Source organism: Rhineura floridana, chromosome 7 (genome assembly GCF_030035675.1).
Source record: "Rhineura floridana isolate rRhiFlo1 chromosome 7, rRhiFlo1.hap2, whole genome shotgun sequence".
Lineage (NCBI taxonomy): Eukaryota > Metazoa > Chordata > Lepidosauria > Squamata > Rhineuridae > Rhineura > Rhineura floridana.
Window position 1 is genome coordinate 101,237,454 of NC_084486.1, and position 19,599 is coordinate 101,257,052.

General features: G+C 43.5%; 1 protein-coding gene across 9 annotated transcripts in view; it reads right to left on the reverse strand.

Annotated features, from left to right (window-relative positions):
- Window positions 1-1,490: 1,490 nt before the first annotated feature.
- The window catches only part of PIK3CB (phosphatidylinositol-4,5-bisphosphate 3-kinase catalytic subunit beta), a 135,029-nt gene continuing 116,920 nt past the window's right edge, over window positions 1,491-19,599 (reverse strand). For all 9 annotated transcript variants that reach the window (XM_061636735.1, XM_061636737.1, XM_061636729.1 and 6 more), the window contains 4 exons: window positions 19,168-19,291; window positions 18,023-18,168; window positions 7,013-7,145; window positions 1,491-2,956 (listed from right to left, as the gene is read on the reverse strand). In XM_061636735.1, coding sequence (XP_061492719.1) covers window positions 2,819-2,956; window positions 7,013-7,145; window positions 18,023-18,168; window positions 19,168-19,291 — 541 coding nt within the window. In that variant the 3' untranslated portion in view covers window positions 1,491-2,818. The remainder of the gene's footprint in view (window positions 2,957-7,012; window positions 7,146-18,022; window positions 18,169-19,167; window positions 19,292-19,599) is intronic.

Below are 19,599 nucleotides of genomic sequence, written 5' to 3' on the forward strand. Positions count from 1 at the left end.
ATGTGGGCTTAAATGGCAACAGAGTCTCAAAAAGGAATAGGCTTCATAAGAAAACTGTTGTGAGAAGCATACTACAACAACAGGAAAGTGCATTCATTTGACTAACCGATGAAAAACTAAGTGAGTGAGGCCCATTCATTTCAGTTATAAAAACTAACGGAAATTCAAGGAAATAAATTATTAATGAAAATCCATTACTTACTCATTTTTCATTACTTTCTATTGCAATGGAAAATTGCAATACTTTTCAACAGTCTGTACAAGTACAAAAACAATACGTGGAAAAAAGGGAAAGAACACAGTTAAAATGAGAGATATTGAGAGCAAATGTGGCATAGTGGTTAGAGTGTTGAACTAGGACCTGGGAGACCAGGGTTCCAATCCTCAATTCAGCCAAAAAACTCACTGGGTGACCTTGGGCCAGTCACAGGCTCTCAGTTTAACCTACCTCACAGAGTTGTTGTGAGGATAAAATGGGGAGGGAGATCACCACGTCCTTCAGGTCTTTGGGGAAAAGATGGGATATAAATGTAATAAATAAAATGGGATCTATAAAATGGGGAGTCTTTATCCTATTTGAAATTTGGCAAGGCTAAAGCTTAAATATTTTATGTGAAAAGGATATAAACACAGAAAAATTATAAGCAGGAGAAAAGAAGTTGGGTTTCCCCCTTGAAATCAAATCAGAAGAGTATCAGACAAGGGTGGCTAGCCTATGGCCCTCCAGCTGTTTCCCATCATCCCTTACCACTGAACATGCTGTTGGAGACTTAACATCTGGAGAGCCATGGGTTAGCCACCCCTGGTATGGGATGTACATCTTTTAAAATTACGTATAAAATTGAGACTGTCCAAACTGTCTGAAATGTGGCATGCCTGATGCCCAGGGTGCGTGGTGTAGTGGTTAGAGTGTTGAAGTAGGACCTGAGAGACTAAGATTCAAATCGCCACCCAGCCATGAAGTTCACTGGGTGACTGTAAGCCAGCCACTCCCTCTCAGCCTAACCTACCACAGGGTTGTTATGAAGACAAAACTGAGAGAATGCCTGAAAAATTCAAGCCATGTGAATGGAAAGCTTCAGCATTACAGGCAGCCGAAGACAGGCTGGGTCTCCCACTGAAATCAGTTGGAACACAAACATGGGAGTAACTAAACAAATGCATTTCAAATTAGTTATGAAAAAGCAAATGACAATACTGAAATAAATGACTTTTTAATAAAAAGAGTAACTAAATGATATTTTTTCATTGCACATTTGTTTGACAATCCTCATACTGCAAGCTTCTCACTACTATTGAGTGTGTGTGCTAACACATTTGTGCACAATTATTGAAGTTTAATTTCACATTTTTGACGTATTCTCCCTCCAGCTTTGACCCTTAACAATTTCAGATTGTGAATCCCCAACATGATTGCAGTTTAACATTAAACATTAAAAAGGAACTATATCCAACTAAATATAGTATTATTTAGAGAAACACACACACCATTCACAAAGTAAAATAGACTTTAATGCAATTCCTATTTAAAATCATTGCTGTGATCCAAAGGCAAATTTATATATAATTATTTTTATTCAATCATCATCAAAATGAAGAATTACCAGTATTCTTTGGCGAGTAAGCAGTAGTTTGAAGTCCATCTCGCCACTGTTTCAAAACATTTTATGTTACATCTTTAAACCAGCACATCCTATTGCACTTTTAACTTGAATTACTCCTTTATAAAGCACCTTAAAGTAGGGTACCTCATTTGATAAATAAATCCACTTTCTCCATCTACCATCTTACGCTAAACACACACATCCTCGACAAAAACAAGCAGTATTACTGCAGGCATTTAAGCAGGAGAGAACACATTTGACTCCACTTTGGAGTTCTGTTTTAAAATACTGCGATTTAGCATTTTTTAAATCATCAATCTCTTGGCTTTTGACATATATCTCCCTTATTTAGAGGTGTATATGCAGAACATGATTATGATACATGATGTTTTAGGCATAGGTTTTCCATTTATATACATTACACAATGTGTGCAGGCAATACAGTTGTTATGGATGGTCCAGTGGTTTTCCAGTGACAACTCTTTAATGAAGCTTCTGCAAAAGCTTAGATGTTGCAGGCCTTAAAAAGTGGACATTCAATAAAATTCAAAAGACAGTAAACTTTGAGATGGAATTTTCCAAGAGTTCAAGGGTTGTCCCAAACACATATGCTCTATGTATACTCTAACACATTTACATCAACACAGAGCTTTTGGGCAAAGGGTCTCTTTAAATAATTTTTCTATCATTAAATGTAGAAATCTCTCTTCTACTGGCAAGTTCAAGACAATAAGCAGCATCCTGCTGTACAATGAATGATTTGGCAGTTATTTTCAGCAGAACAAATATGTGTATGCCAGTAAAAAAAAAAAGTATATATACATACAACAGTCACTTGAAGCAAAACTAAAGACATCCAAAACACCTCTGATGCAGTTTAGCAATCAGTTCTTCAAGAAGTCTCCAACCATCTAGATTTGAGAATACACTATCTAAAGATTAAAAAATCCCAAATATTTACAGCTACTCAATGTATCAAAATAGTAATATAAAAGCTTAGTAGTAGCTTTCAGCATGCTGAGTCAGGAGAAGTGATTGAGGACGTCTGCTAATGTTAGAAAATCTTGTTGAAGCATTTCAAAGTAGAGTGCAAAATAAAATCAGGAATCATTCAGGCAATTTCCTTCGGTCTGTTTTTAGAAAGGGTTTGTTGTCTCCCTTTTAATACTTTATTGTCAGGGTAACATTAAGCTTAGTGCAAATTCATAAACCACCTAGGATCGGTAATCCTTCCGAACAGTGTGTGCCATCCAGTTCACTTTAGTAGTCCAGCTTTCTCGGAGCGCTTCATCAAATTTCTGCTTAAACTGCTTTAGTGCCTCCTCATCGTTCTTTCCTAAGGCAAGGGAGTCCTAAGAACAAAAAGTAGTATTTAAAGAATTGCTATTTCCCTTGCATACCCAATATTTAAGATTTCTTTACTTGCCACCACTGTAATTCCACGGCTAATTACCACTGTTTTGCAGCACATAGCATGGGATAATGGAAGCGCTTGATATTCCTTGGGACAGCAATACCTGCTACTACAATAAAGAGTACAAAGGATGTCTGTAAAACTGACCTGCATTTCATTAGCTGTTCTTGCTAAGAAAAGCATATTGGAAATTGGAAAGTCTTTCTTAAAGGCCCAAATCAACTAGCTTAACAAAACAATCCCTTCAAATTATTCCTATTCAGCTGTCGCTGGTAGGCTCATGCCTGAAGACAAAGGAATGAAGTATTGAACAAGTCAGTGGTCAATTATGGGTGGAAAGGTAAGAGGGCCCATTATGAAATCCAAAAGTCACAATCCCCAACTCTCCCCACTTTTGGTCAAATAATGGCATTGTTGTCTTATTTTTACAGCCAAACATATTGAAACGGAAAGCTCTTTATACAAGGACCAGAAACAAAATTGTATTACTTGTAAGAGTTCCATCAGGCCAAGCAGCTTCCTGTTTATAACAATCTGACACTTGTTAATATATAGCTGAACAACTATATCTATCTATCTAAAAATGTAGGCAGTCACACTGTCATGATGTCACAGTGTGATGGTGGGGATGGGGTGAGCCGGCAAGTTATGCAGTGCCCGTGGCATGGGCAAGAGGCCAGTGGTGGTGGCGGCTGCAGCTTGGGCAGGAGGGCTGGTGGCGGCAGCAGCAGTACAAACTCTCTTGTTTGGCCTTCCTCATTTTCTACTCCCTTCTGTTTTTTCCAGCATGATGCTCTTTTCTAGTGAATCATGTCTTTTCATGATGTGTCCAAAGTATGATAACCTCACTTTCATCAGTTTAGCTTCTAGTGACAGTTCTGATTTAATTTGTTCTGACACCCAATTATTTGTCTTTTTCGTGATCCATGGTATCCGCAAAGGTCTCCTCCAACACCACATTTCAAATGAGTTGATTTTTCTCTTATCCGCTTTTTTCACTGTCCAACTTTCACATCCATACATAGAGATTGGGAATACCATGGTCTCAATGATCCTGACTTTGGTGTGCAGTGATACATCTTTGTATTTGAGGACCTTTTCTAGTTCTCTTATAGCTGCCCTCCCCAGTCCTAGCCTTCTTCTGATTTCTTGACTATTGTCTCCATTTTGGTTAATGACTGTGCCAAGGTATTGATAATCCTTGACAAGTTCAATGTTCTCATTGTCAACTTTAAAGTTACATACATCTTCTGTTGTCATTACTTTAGTCTTCTTGGCGTTCAGCTACAGTCCTGCTTTTGTGCTTCCCTCTTTAACTTTCATCAGCATTCGTTTCAAATCATTACTGGTTTCTGCAAAGAGTATGGTATTGTCTGCATATCTTAAATTATTGATATTTCTCCCTCCAATTTTCACACCTCCTTCATATTGGTCCAATCCCGCTTTTTGTATGATATGTTCTGCGTATAGATTAAACAAATAGGGTGACGAAATACACCCCTGTCTCACACCCTTTCCGATTGGGGACCAATCGGTTTCTCCATATTCTGCCCTTACAGTAGCCTCTTATCCAGAGTATAAATTGCGCATCAGGACAATCAGATGCTCTTGCATCTTTTAAAGCATTCCATAATTTTTAATGATCTACACAGTCAAAGGCTTTGCTGTAATCTATAAAGCACAGGGTGATTTTCTTCTGAAATTCCTTGCTCCGTTCCATTATCCAACATTTGTTGTAGAATCTTGAGCATTACTTGCATGGGATATTAAGGCAATAGTGCGATAATTACTGCATTCCCTGGGATCCCCTTTCTTTGGAAGTGGGATATATATTGAATGCTTCCAGTCTGTGGGCCATTGTTTAGTTTTCCATATTTCTTGACAAATTTTTGTCAAAATTTGGACAGATTCAGTCTCAATAGCTTGTAGCAACTCTATTGGCATGCCATCTGTTCCTGGTGATTTGTTTCTTCCAAGTATTTTAAGAGCAGCTTTTACCTCACATTCTAAAATTTCTGGTTCTTCATCATACGGTTCCTCCGTGAATGAATCTGTCATCCTGGCATCTCATTTATAGAGTTCTTCAGTGTATTGCTTCCATCTTCCTTTTATTTCATCTCGATCAGTCAGTGTGTTCCCCTGTTGATTATTCAACATCTCTACTCTTGGTTTAGATTTCCCTTTCATTTCTCTAATCTTTTGGAAGAGGGCTCTTGTTCTTCCCTTTTTGTTGTCCTCTTCTATTTCTATACAATAACTATTGTAATAGTTCTCTTTGTCCCTACATACTAGTCACTGTATTGTTGCATTTAGGGTTCTGACTGTGTTCCTATCTCTTCTTGCTTTTGCTTTCTTTCTCTCTTTAACCATTTTAAGAGTGTCATCAGTCGTTCATTGAGGTCTTTCTCTCTTTTTAACTAGAGGGATTGTCTTTTTGCATTCTTCCCTGATAATGTCTCTGACTTCACTCCATAGTTCTTCTGGTTCTCTGTCAACTAAGTTTAAAGCCTCAAATCTGTTCCTTATTGGATCTTTATATTCTTATGGGATGTTATTTAAATTGTATTTTGGCATTATGATTGCTTTGTTCTTCTTCTTTAGCTTTACTCTGATTTTAGATATCACCAGTTCATGATCTGTACTGCAGTCTGCTCCTGGTTTTGCAGAAAGTGTGGAACTTCTCCATCTTCTGCTACTAATTATATAATCAATTTGATTCCTATATTGACCATTCGGTGATGTACACGTGTAGTCTTCTTTTCGGTTGTTCAAAAAATGTGTTTGCAAGAAACAAATTATTGGCTTCACAGGATTCAATAAGTCTTTCTACTGCTTCATTTCCGTCTCCTAAGCCCCATTTCCCCACAATTCCTAATTTTTCTCTGGTCTCTACCTTTGCATTCCAGTCCCCCATGATTATCATCATATCTTGTTTTGGTGTGTGATCAATTTCCTCCTGTAGTTTTGCGTAAAATCTCTCCAATTCCTCCTCTTCTGCATTTGCCATTGGAGCATAGACTTGGATGATTATGTTAATAGGTTTCCCATTTAATCTCATTGATATCACTCACTCAGACCTTGCATTGTAGGTCCTAATTGCTTTTGCTACATAACTTCTCACTATTAAAGCAACCCCATTTCTTCTTAATTTCTCATTTCCTGCATACAATATTTTGTAGTTTCCTGATTGAAAATGTCCCATTCCTGTCCATTTTAATTCACTTGTGCCAAGTATTGTAATGGTGATGTGTTCCATTTCTTGCTTGACAATTTCTAACTTTCCCTGGTTCATGCTTTTCACATTCCATGTTCCTATTGTGTGCATCATACAACTCCGGACTCTCCTTTTGCACCTGTGCGCATCAGCCTTTGGGCTTCCTTTCGGCTTTGACCCAGCTGCGTCATTAGTCACAGCGCTACTCGTACTTGTCCTTTGTTCTTCCCCAGTAGCTTGGTGAGTGCCTTCTGACCTGGGGGTCTCATCTTCCAGCACTATCTCGTGTTGCATTTTGGATACTCTATTCATAGGTTTTTCGTGGTAAGATGTATTCAGAGGTGGTTTACCATTGTCTTCTTCTGAGTTTGGATGCATCTTAGTATGGTGTTTCAGGTTTGACCATTCCGCCTTGGGTGCCCCTGCTAGGAGTTTAGCCTCTTGGTCTAGACTCCTGACGGCATTGCTCTTAGCTTCTTCAACACTCTCAAACCCCCTCACCACGTTAAGGTGAGCATCCTAAAGGGGGATGATTTCTTTAGTCTGACACAAATATAAATCTGCCAGGTTTGAGTATTGAGTATTATGTAGTGTTCAGATGAAAAACAAAGAATTTTGTTTTGAGGTCTTAGACAACTGCTGCCAGTCAAAACAAACAGCACTAGCCTCAATCTCACTCGGTATAATGCAGCTTCATATGTTCATATCATATGAGGAATGCCATGACAATTGCATTAGGAACATCAAAAAGCACAAAGAGGTGGATATCAGAGTTTTTACCTTTAGATACTGGATGTCTTTAACAGAGGTTAACTCTGGAAGGCCAGCTGTTAACATCAGTGCAAAAAGAGTGATAAAGAGGCTTCCATGTTTTCGCAGAATCAAGTACGCTTCTTCACAACATTGGCGGAACCTTAAAATACACAAACACACACACAATAAAGGTGGGGAACAAAAAGTAGGCCAGACCCTAGGTAGTCTGATCTGGTTCAACATGTATTTGTTTAAACAGGATTGATTCACTACTGTTATCTGAGGTAAATGAACTTGATAACCCATCATCTACACCTATTTTATATCTGTTTGCAAATAAACATGGGCAAACCAATGGCTATAGGCTGTTCATTCTTCCGATGAAAAAACGGATCCCTTGCAAACAGCTTGCTTTTCATCCTGCATAGCAACAGATAATTAGAAGGAAGAAAGCCAAATATAGTAATTCAAACTGGATCACCAAAGCAAATTAACGTAGACAAGGAGCAGGTGGTAATTGTATTGTTTATGGGACAAATTCATTGATTCTTTGGCACACAACAGGAAAAAGAAAAGGGGATTCACACATTTCTGTTCTGGACATGGGACAAATAAATGAACACCAGCAATTTCTGCTCCCATTGCTGTGTATATTGGAATTCTCCAACATCCCCCCCCATCACATACACAAGATATATTATCGAGGGGTTGTATACAAAGCTGTCATTCAGCTTATGCAACAGATTTCTGCTTGTGCAACAGGACTGTCCCCTCTTCTCTCCTGCAGCTCCCCTCCTCAAAATCTCCTCCAAAGGGTTGGGGGACTCTAGAACAAATTTTGGGGCATGTGGAGAGAGGAAGAGGAAATCCAGTTGCATGAACAGAGCTCCATGTGTTCAGCGTTGGATACAACCCAAGAATTTTACAGTTGTTGACTGGGGGCCCAGTAGCCAATCAACCTTTCTAATAGCCACTCAAACGTAACATTCTCACCTTTTCCTTTACAGAGACAAAAGATGCACAGTCCGTTTGTACCAGCTGCTCTGTGTGCGTGCGTGTGTGCTCATATATGAGAGAGGGAGTTTATAAGGGAAGAGAGATAAGCTGTGTGAATGTGTGTGTGTGTTTGTAGCAACCTTTGCCCTCTAAAACTAGGAAAGTTGAAGGGCATCTGGTTAGAGTGTTAGACTATGACCTGGGAGACCAGGGTTTGAATCCCCACACAGCTATGAAGCTCACTGGATGACCTTGAGCCAGTCACTGCCTCTCAGCCTCAGAGGAAGGCAATGATAAACCACCTCTGAATACTGCTTACCATGAAAACCCTATTCCTAGGGTTGCTATAAGTCGGAATCGACTTGAAGGCAGTCCATTTCCATTTTCAAATTCTGACAATAATATAGGAATGCTTTGGTATATTACAACTTGCTCTACAAAATGCATCATAGCAGTTGCATTTCATTCTTACAGTCAGCTAGTTCTTATGACACAAACAAGCTTTGTCTTCCTCCATCTAACAAGTAACAGAACACACTCCTTTAGAAGCATTGTTAAGCATCTAATTAGGTTGGTGAGTATCATTGTCACCTTTGCAGTGGTGCTTCCATGCCTGTGGAGCTCTGTTCCTACTGAAATATGTATGGTCTCATCATTGCAGGCCTTTAAGCCAGCTCTAAAAGACCTTTTTGTTTAAAATTATTTTGTCATTAAAAAAAAAGATTTTATTGTCCTGCAATAAGCTTTAAATTCATAGAATGGTCCCTTGGACCCACCTGAAGGGTGATTTTCACAGGTACGCCTGCCATCAGATCGGGTACTACTGCCATCTAGCATCCGAACGCAAGAATGCACTAGAGTCAAACCTGGGGCTCGAGCCCCTCCCACTCCAGTCTTCATGATGACGAGTCCGAAGTGGTAAATCTGAAAGTAACCAAAGGGCAACAGCCCACGCAGCAAAGAAAATATACACAGCAAATATCATAGAACTTGCAACATAAGAACAGGTTTTAACTAAAGCAAACCAGACAGAGCACGAATCCTATAGGTTGAACTATATACAGGCCACTGAACGAATTTCCCCAGAAATCCCCCACAAGGGAGGGATGTGATGGCAGGCGTACCTGTGAAAATCACCCTTCAGGTGGGTCCAAGGGACCATTTTCCACAGGTAGCCTGCCATCAGATCGGGATATACCAATGTAGTCCCCTAATAGGGAGGGATTCCTAGGAAGTTACAAATCAGAAAGGACGTGTTGGAGGACACATCTCCCGAAGGAGGCGTCAGCTGGAGCATAGCGATCAATCTTATAATGCTTCACAAAGGAGTTAGGGGTAGCCCATACCGCCGCCCTGCATATGTCTGTAAGAGGAGCATTAGTTAGGAAAGCCACCGTAGTGGCAGCAGACCTGGTCGAATGAGCCGTGATGTTAGACGGCACTGGTAAATTAAGTGACTGATATGCAATAGAAATACAGGCTCGAAGCCAACAGGACAAAGTTGATTTGGACACCTTTTTTCCCAAAGCTCTTGGATGAAAGGATACAAATAATGCTTCTGTCTGTCGGATGTCCTGGGTGCGAGAGAGGTAAACTTTGAGCGCTCTCCTAACATCTAGCGAATGCCAGGCCCTTTCGAGGGGGTGGACCGGCTTAGGACAGAAGGATGGAAGCACAATGTCCTGGCTACTGTGGAAGATTGAGTTGACCTTAGGGCAAAAGGATGGATCCAGCCTCAGAACTACTGAGTCCTTATGGAATACGCAGAGATGACGGGCCGATGACAAGGCCTGTAACTCCGAAATCCGCCTCGCGGACGTGATAGCCATGAGGAAAAGGACTTTAAAAGACAACAGTCTGAGAGGCACTGAGGCGAGCGGCTCAAATGGAGGTCGTTGCAATGCCTGCAAAACCTTGGAGAGGTTCCAGGATGGAAAATGGTGACGTACAGCTGGAGAGAGGTGGGAAGCTCCTTTTAAAAAGCGTTTGATGAGCGGGTGAGAGCTCAGAGGTGCGGCCGATGAAGAAACGGACAGAATTGACGAGATGGTGGAGGCCTGTCTACGCAGGGTGTTCGGTCTGAGTCCCAATGTGATGCCTCTGTATAGGAACTGTAGAACGTGCTGTACAGTGGCTTGGGGTGCTGAACAACCTTTAGAGGTGCACCAGCTGGAAAAAGTACGCCAAGTACTCTGATAGATTTGAGTAGTTGACGGTCATCGTGATGCTAAAATAGTGTTTATGACCCCTCGAGAAAGACCCGCAGATTTCAACTGTGTCCGTTCAAAAGCCAGGCTGTCAGGCTCAGCCAGTTCGGGTCCGGATGCCAAACTGGTCCTTGGGAGAGAAGATCCGGCCTGCTTGGAAGGGTCCAGGGATCCTCCATTGACATCGAGAGGAGGTCCGAAAACCAGGGTCTGCGAGGCCAGTAAGGAGCTATGAGTAAAATCCGTGTTCGTTTGAGTCGGAGTTTTGTCAATGTCCTGCCTAGGAGTGATATGGGCGGGAAAGCATACAGGAGCCCGTGTGGCCATGGTGTCATCAGAGCATCCACTGCTTCCGCCGTTGGCTCCAGGTACCTTGAGAAGTAACGAAGCAGTTGGCAGTTGTGGCTGGAGGCGAAGAGATCCAGCGAGAGGGGGCCAAACCGCCGCTGGAGAAGGGAGAACACAGCCGGATGAAGCTTCCATTCTCCCGGATGGACCGTTTGCCTGCTGAGCCAGTCGGCTGTAACGTTTAGAGTTCCGCTGAGGTGTTCTGCTCGTAAAGAGAGGATGTGGGACTCGGCCCAGTCAAAGATTTGTGTTGCTTCCTCCTGCAGAGCCCTGGACCTTGTGCCTCCCTGTCTGTTGATGTGAGATTTCACACAAACATTGTCCGTCCGAATGAGGACATGTTGTAGGGCGAATAGAGGCTGGAAGTGTCTCAGAGCGAGATGAGCAGCTCTGAGCTCCAGCCAGTTGATGTTTTGACTTAGTTCCTGGGTGGACCAAACGCCTTGGACAAAGGTCGAGTTGCAATGGGCTCCCCAGCTGGACAGACTGGCATCCGTGGTGATTAGGACTCTGGTTGGGTCCCGAAACGGTGTCCCCTTGGTGAGGGAAGTTGTGGATACCCACCAGCGGAATGATTGCTTCAGAGCTTGGCCCAGCGGAATTATGCGATGGTTGGACTTGGAGATGTCCGCTTGAAAGGGTAGGAGAGCCCATTGTAAAGGTCTCGAATGATGTTGGGCCCACGGAACGATGTGGATCGAGGAAATCACTGCCCCGAGGAACTGGGCCAGAAACATGACATCTGCTGTGGGGCGATGTAGAAGTAAAGTTGCCATGGCTGTAATGGAAGCAATACGGTCTGGGGACAGAAAGAACATGGCTAGGGACGTGTCCAGTATTTCACCTAAGTGCTGGAGGCGCTGAGTTGGTTGGATGTGACTCTTTTCGGTATTGATCAGCCAGCCGTAAGAGTGTAGTGCCTCTAGGGTGAACTGGATCTGCCTGTTGGCCAAGTCCCGGGAGCCTGCTTGGAGGAGAAGGTCGTCGAGATAAGCATAAATGTGGACCCCCTGGAGGCGGAGATACGCCAGCATGGTGGCCATCACTTTGGTGAAGACTCGGGGGGCCGAGGAGAGGCCGAATGGAAGGGCCCGGTATTGAAAATGGAGGTGGCCTAGTGCAAATCTCAGGAACCGTCTGTGACCCGGGCAAATTGGGATGTGTAAGTAAGCGTCCCTCAGGTCGATGGATGCGATAAAGTCCCCTTGTTGTAGAGCTTCTACAATGGATGCCAGAGATTCCATCTTGAAGTGGCGGTATTTGATGAAGCGGTTGAGGCCTTTGAGGTCTAAGACCGCCCTCCATGAGGAGTCTCGCTTGGGAACCGTAAAGAGGATGGAGTACACGCCTTGTAGTCGTTCGGATGGAGGAACAGGCTCTGCAGCGGCTATCTCTAGTAGATGTCGCATGGCGTCCTGCATAACCTTTTTGTGTGCCCTGGAGATGGGGGAGATGCAAAATTTGTCCGGTGGTGTCCGCCAAAATTCTATATTGTAGCCCTGGGTGAAGAGGAGCCTGACCCAGGAGATGTTTGTCAAGTTTAGCCAGATGCTGGAGAAGAAGGAGAGTCTGCCTCCAATGGGGATGGAGTCAGAACTGCCTGCGCTGACGGGTTCCTCTGCCGTATGCCTGCCTGTTTTGGTATTGGCCCCTGTATTGTAAGCGTTGTCTGGGCCAGGGTGCCTTGGAGGGACGGAAATCTGTAGGCCTGGTGTCCCGTCCTCGTCCACCAGGTCGTCCTCTCCGAAAGGGATGGAAGGAACGGTAAGGGGTAAACCGTCGTATGGGTGTGCAGTCATCCCTTTTGGCCGTAGCTAGTGCAGGTTTACAATTGTCCTTGGGGTCGACAAGGACTGCTTTGAGTGCGTCCTCGCCGAAGAGCATAGATCCCGAGTATGGTGCTAAGGATAAGTTGGTTCTGGCAGTCGAATCGGCGTCCCAATGTTGGAGCCATAGGGTACGACGAGCTACAATTTCGGCCGCAAGTGCACGTGCACCGTGATGGGAGGCGTCTAATGTGCCGTCCGCCACAAATGCAGCAGCCTTGTGTAGCTTGTGGAGACTTTTCCTTAGTTTTGTGGGATCCGGGTTGGGATCTTCAAGGAGATCCTCTAACCACATCATGGAGGCCCGAGAGAAAATAGAGGCGGTAGAGGAGGCCTGGATAGAATGAGCGGAAGCCTCATGTATCTTACGGCAGACAAAGTCAAGCCTCCTCTCATAGGGGTCCTTGAGCTGAGATTCGCCTTCCTTCGGGAGGAGGGACCGAGATACAAGATTGGAAATAGGTTGGTCCACCCCCGGGACGTTCAGAAAAGCCATGAATTCTGAGGCAAGGGTATAGAGCTTGTTGGCTAAGGATGAGGAGCGACGTGGACGAAGAGGGCGGGCCCATTCTTCTCTGGTCAGTTTGTTAATGGGGTCTGGCACGGGAATGAAGTGCTGAACTGATTTGGGGGACTTGAGAACTCTGGCACCCTTGACAGGAGGAGCAACCGGTTGTATAAGTTCTGGTTGAATGCCAAGGGTGTCCATGACTCTGCGAGCCAGAGGCGAGAAATCCGCCGGGTCAAAGAGGCGATAAGAGACCTCCTCCTCCTGGTCAGATTCTCCACTCCATTCATCCAGGTCAGTCTGAAAGACGTTCATGTAGTCATCAGTCTGAGATTGCTCTACGTCCAATCTACCCCTGATCACATCATATGGGTTAGAAGAGGGTAGCGGAGCGTCAATATTGTCGCCAGGTTGTCTCGCAGAGCTGAGTTGTCGCGAGGTTCCGGGCTGAGAAGACAATACTAGAGAAGGCTGAGGTTGGGATAGGCACCCCAGTAGCTCTCGTAGTTGGTGCAGGAAGTCAGAAGTCAACTGTATCCCTGGAGGAGATGGTGGTGCCTGTTCCTGAATAGGAATTTGAGGCTGCCCAGGCGGAGGAGGAGCTTGGCTGGGGAAACCTTCAAACTCTTCTTCTGAGGACTCAGAAGGAGACTGGAAAAGCTCAGGAGGGGCAGCATGGCGAGATTTCTCCGGAAGTGGAGGTGATATATAGCGTGGTCTCTTGGTCGCCCTGCGACTAGACAGGTGTTTAGTCTTTGCTTTTGCCTTGGCGTGTTTGTTTTTAGCTGGCTGGCGTGATGATGGACGACTTGCTTCAGGGGATATTGTCACCTCAGGGTTCAAGTCCGCCATGTCAATCTCTGAATCACGCACACAATGGGAAAGGAGCGGTGACAGAGATAAGGTAGAAATAGTATAGGACAGACTACAGACAGTATGCCAGGAGTCAAGAGTGAGTACGCCCAGCATGAGGAAACTAATGACTCAGCTAAAATTGGCTCCAAGCTAAGTGCACACACACAATGGGGAAGGTGCGAGACCGCTAGTTACACTGCCAACTTGGCCACGAGCTAAGTCCACGCACACAATGGGGAAGGTGCGAGACCGCAGTTTCACTGCCAACTTGGCCACGAGCTAAGTCCACGCACACAATGGGGAAGGTGCGAGACCGCTAGTTACACTGCCAACTTGGCCACGAGCTAAGCCCACGCACACAATGGGGAAGGTGCGAGACCGCTAGTTACACTGCCAACTTGGCCACGAGCTAAGTCCACGCACACAATGGGGAAGGTGCGAGACCGCTAGTTACACTGCCAGAAGAGATATGTTTATTGTAAAAGCGCAGTGTGGCCAGGGCGAGATACGCGCACTCAATGGGGAAGGTGCGGTATCGCCAAGGTGCACAGACTAAATAATGTGCCAGCTATAGGTGGAGCATAAGTCAATTGGAAGTGCACCTACAAACATACACACACACAATAGGGAAGGTGTGGTATAATATGTATCACCTGATAATATATGTATCACCTGACAACTCAGGTCTCCCAAGCTATGAATATTTTGGTAACAGGAGACTACACAAGTCTCACAAGTTAAAAACGTAATGAAAAGGAAAAAATGGCAAAAAACGAAAACAAAATGGCGGCCGCGATATCGGAGCACCTAACTAGGGCTTGAAAAAACAGCCGGGAGGCAGCTGAAATGATATGCCGCCTGGTACGACCACAAAGCAGGTGGTTGAAAAAGAACAGGAAGCCTAGAATCAGGATGAGAGGGGCAATATAGGGTAGCCTAAATAAGCCCAAGCCAGGCTGAAGGAGCAGCCGGGCTGATAGGGAAACGTAGGAGCCTTTAAGGAGAGTAAATTAAATAAAAATGGCGGCCGCGAAAAACAGAGGTGGCGGGAAAAGAGACTGCTATAGCAGGCTTCAGGGAGCCGGGACTAAAACCCCCCACAAACAGAGCCGCAGCCACCAAAGCCCCCACAAACGAGAGCTACGAGGGAGCTGTAGCCACGAGCTACCCAACGTAGAGGTTAAATTGAAAACTGAAAAAAGGAGGGGGGGAGACCGCAGCCGCGGAGCCCCCGCTAAACGAAAAAGCAGCAGCCGCTGCTGGACACACTCCGATGCAAACGTGAAAAGGGGAAGCGATAAGGAGGAGAGTAAGGGAAAAACGATAAGGAGAGTAACAATAGAATTAGAAGTAAGGACTTAGCTACGCTCTGTCTAAATTTCGATCTGCCTCTGACGAGGGCAAGAATGAAGACTGGAGTGGGAGGGGCTCGAGCCCCAGGTTTGACTCTAGTGCATTTTTACCTTCGGACGCCAGATGGCAGTAGTACCCGATCTGATGGCAGGCTACCTGTGGAAAATCATAGAACTGTAGAGTTGGAAGGGGCCTATAAGGCCATCGACTCCAACCCCCTGCTCAATGCATGAATCAAACTTAAAGCATACCCAACAGATGGCTGCCTCTTGAAAGCCTCCAGTACTGGAGAGCCCATCACCTCCCTAGGTAATTGGTTCCACTGTCATACTGCTCTAACATTTAGGAAGTTTTTCCTGATGTTCAGTTGAAACCTGGCTTCCTGTAACTTGAGCCCATTATTGCATGTCCTGCACTCTGGGATGACTGATATGAGATCCTGGCCCTCCTCTGTGTGACAACCTTTCAAGTACTTGAAGAGTGCTATCATATCTCCTCATCATCTTCTCTTCTCAAGGCTAAACATGCCCAGTTCTTTCAGTCTCTCCTCATAGGGCTTTGTTTCCAGTCTGCTGATCATCCTCGTTGCCCTCCTCTGAACTCATTCCAGTTTGTCTGCATCCTTCTTAAAGTGCAGTGTCCAGAACTGGATGCAGTACTCAAGATGAGGTCTAACCAGTGCCAAATAGAGAGGAACTAGTACTTCATGCATTTTGGAAAACTATACTTCTGCTAATGCAACCTAAAATAGCATTTGCCTTTTTTGCAGCCACATCACACTGTTGGCTCATATTCAGCTTGTGATCAAGAATTCCAAGATCCTTCTAGCATGTAGTATTGCTAAGCCAAGTATCCCGCATCTTATAACTGTGCATTTGATTTCTTTTTCCTAGATGTAAAACTTTGCACTTACCCGTTAAATTTCATTCTGTTGTTTTTAGCCTAAAGCTCCAGCCTATCAAGGTCCCTTTGAATTTTGTTTCTGTCCTCCAGGGTATTAGCTATCCCTTCCAATTCTGTATCATCTGCAAATTTGATAAGCATTCCCTACACCACCTCATCCAAGTTATTAATAAAATGTTGAAGAGCCCTGGGCCCAGGACCAAGCCCTGCAGCACCCCACTCATTACCTCCTCCCAGTTTGAGAAGGAACCATTGATAAGCACGCTTTGAGTGTGATTCTGGAGCCAACTGTGGATCCACATGATAGTTGTTCCATCCAGCCCACATTTAGCTAGCTTGCTAATCAGAATATCATGAGGCACTTTGTCAAAACCTGGCTGATGTTGAGATATACCATGTCCACAGCATCCCCACACTCTACCAGGGAGGTTCCCAATCAAAAAATGAGATAAGATTAATCTGGCAGGATTGTTCTTGATAAATTCATGTTGGCTTCTAGTAATCACTACATTGTTTTCAAGGTGCTTACAGACTGACTGCTTTATAATCTGCTCCATAATTTTCCCAGGGAGCAATGTCAGGCTGACTGGTCTGTAGTTCCCAGGTTCCTCCCTTGTACCCTTTTTGAAGATAGGGACATTAGCCCTCCTGCAGTCATCGGGCACTTCACCCATCAATTTTGCAAAGATACTAGACAGCAGTACCAAGAGTTCTTCAGCCAATTCCTCTGGGGTGCAGTTCATCAGGCTCTGCAGATTTGAACTGATTGAAGTGATTAGATATTCCTTGGCCATTTGTCTATCAATCTCAAGTTGCAATCCTACCCCTTCATGTTTGTCAGGAGGGTCATAGACCCTCTTTTGGGAGAAGACTGAGCCAAAGGAGGAATTGAGCACTTCTGCCTTTTCTTTGTTCTCTGTTGTCATTTTATTTGATCTTATTGTTCTCTCTAGGCTGAATGTTGTGATTAGTGATATTGCTGGTTCTTAGTATTTATTGCTCATTTTATTGCTTTGGTGTTTTACGGTTATACCCGATTACTGATTATATATTCTGAATTTATATCTTATAAGCCACATTGAGAAAGTTTCATTCTAAAAAGGCATATATAAATTTAAAATAAATAAAATATTACAAAATCTAATCCTATGGACCTTCCATGAAATGCTCTATATAGGTCAGAAATCCAAGCTGAGTACTTATTGCTGGCTACCAACAAAACATTGTTTTCCCATCATCCCTCCTGCAACTGTTGAAGGTCAATAACATTATGTGAAAGCAAGCAGACTGCAAGCCCTTAAAAGCAATGGGAACCCCCTTTACTCCAGCTCATAGCAGCTGCAAGACAATCCCAAAATGGAGCTGTCTCTCACTCTGTGGCAGCAGTTCCCAAACATTTTTCTCTCCACAGACCACTTGGAACATTTCTGTGGGTCTTGGTGGATCATTTAAATATTTTCCTGCCTGCTGTAGCAATTGTGATGCACTGTGTTAGATGCTGTATGGTTTTTAATTGTATTTTTGTTGCTTCTTTTATTTCTTATATTTTATTACATTACAATTTGAATTCCATAGAATTCAGGCATGCCACAACTACCATAACCGTGAATGAAGGTTAAGGGCAAATGGTGGTCTGGTGCACAGATTGGAAACTCCTGCTGTATTGATCATAGGATTGGCAGGCAAAATGGTGATGATAATTCAACTCCCTCTTTGCTTTGAGATGACTTCTACCTTCAGTCTCCTGCAAATGACTGCTGGCCTGTCCGTGCAAGGGACAAGGCTAGCTTCCGGTGCCTCAGCAAATAGGGTTTCCTTGGACAGGATTTCCTTGTGCTGATACTAAGAGCCTGGAGCTCAATTTATTCTCTGTGAACTGCTTTAACAAAAGATCAGTACAAGACTGCTTGAACACTGAGATAATACTGCAGCAGTGTGACTCTGTTCAGAATTGTGCTTTTGTTTTACTGTACTGTTTGCTGGTTTTGTTTTGTGAGCTAGTACATATCTTATGAAATTATTTTGAAAATTTAGGACTTACCGGCCAAATTTTTCAGTGTTTCCAGTTTTCCCCTGCTGAATGACATGAATAAAATCATAGGTAAGAATGAAAGGCACTCGCTCTCTTTTAATTCCAAATTTTGATTTGAAGTTTCCAAGAATGTGGCCAAAATCTATATGAAAGAGCTACAAAAAGAATTAGTAAGATACGTTAGTGAAAAAAATAAGAATTTCTTAATTCTATTGTTCTAAAATCTTATTATTAAATGTATTTCCTCTGAAATGTAACATGAAGGTTTTTTTTCTTGTAACGCACTCTTATATCAGTGGCAAATGCTGAGAAATAGTTTGTGACTTTAAAGCACAATACCAGACATATGGTCCTAGAAAGAAACCATCATTATATATTAATGGTATGCAAAATGGAGCAGGTCTTATGCTCCAATATTTAATACCTGTTTAGGAAAATGCCACACAGAAAGTAGTCCTTTGTATTTATAGAATGGTACACAATATATAAGGGTAGTATGCTTTGAAAGTTTGTTTCTGTAAGAGAAGCCACTATTGGCTTCATCATAGGCTGAAAAGTCACACAGCAACTAATGCTAGATGTGGCAATCACTACAGGAAGTGATGTCATTAGTGATACCACAGTCTGAAGGAGTGCCTCTCTCAGCATGGTCCTGCCCAAGCTTTAAGAACTGCAGTGGAGGCCCTCCTTGTTATTCCATCAGCGAGTGAAACCCGATGTGCTTTAGTATGGGATAGAGCCTTCTTGACTGTTGCAATTTAGCTCTTCCCCCCAAGGAGCAGGTGGCACTGACTGTTCAGCTTTTGGAACCAGCTGACCACCCATCTCTTCCTCCAGGCCTTTAGTGGAAATGGGAATTGAAATACTGAGCTACTTGGCATTGTTATTGGAAGCAGTTGAGGTTGAGATGGTTTTATTGCTCTATTGACTGATTTTACAGGGGTGTGTGTGGTTGTATTGTTTTTAGTATATGTGCTGCCAAAGCGAGCACGTATTGTTTTTATTTTAATGTGACCCATCCTGAGATTGCTTCTGATGAAGGGGAAAATATAAATCAAATTAAAAAATAAATTACACCAATAGCGGAAGATTCTCACCAAAATGTTCCCCCCAAGAAAATCATGTATTGTATAGTTTGCCTACGATGACCTTACCTGACCATTCTTCCTGACCATAATATTGTCACTATGTCTGTCTCCTATGCCCAGCACATAAGTAGCTACACAGTAGCCAGCACAAGACAGAGTGAATGTCTCAATGGCTCGATCCAAATCATCTCTAAATCAGAAAGAAAAATCGAATGCTGTTTATTAGGGCCCCTCCAATATTAATGTATTTAATATAAAATATGTTGCTCATCATTACAGAACAGAAATTTGTATTTTTGAACCGTCCCATGCACAGCATCATGAAAGCAACTTGCTAGGTAGGAGGCAAACTCTCAAAAGCTGCCTTAGAGCCACTTTGCATGTAACTAGGTAATGAAACATTTTGGCTTGTGTTTTTATGGGACCTTCTAACATGTGAAATGGCTGCACGCATTTATTTCATTGCAAGAACACTGTGGAGAGCTATAGTTGTCCTTT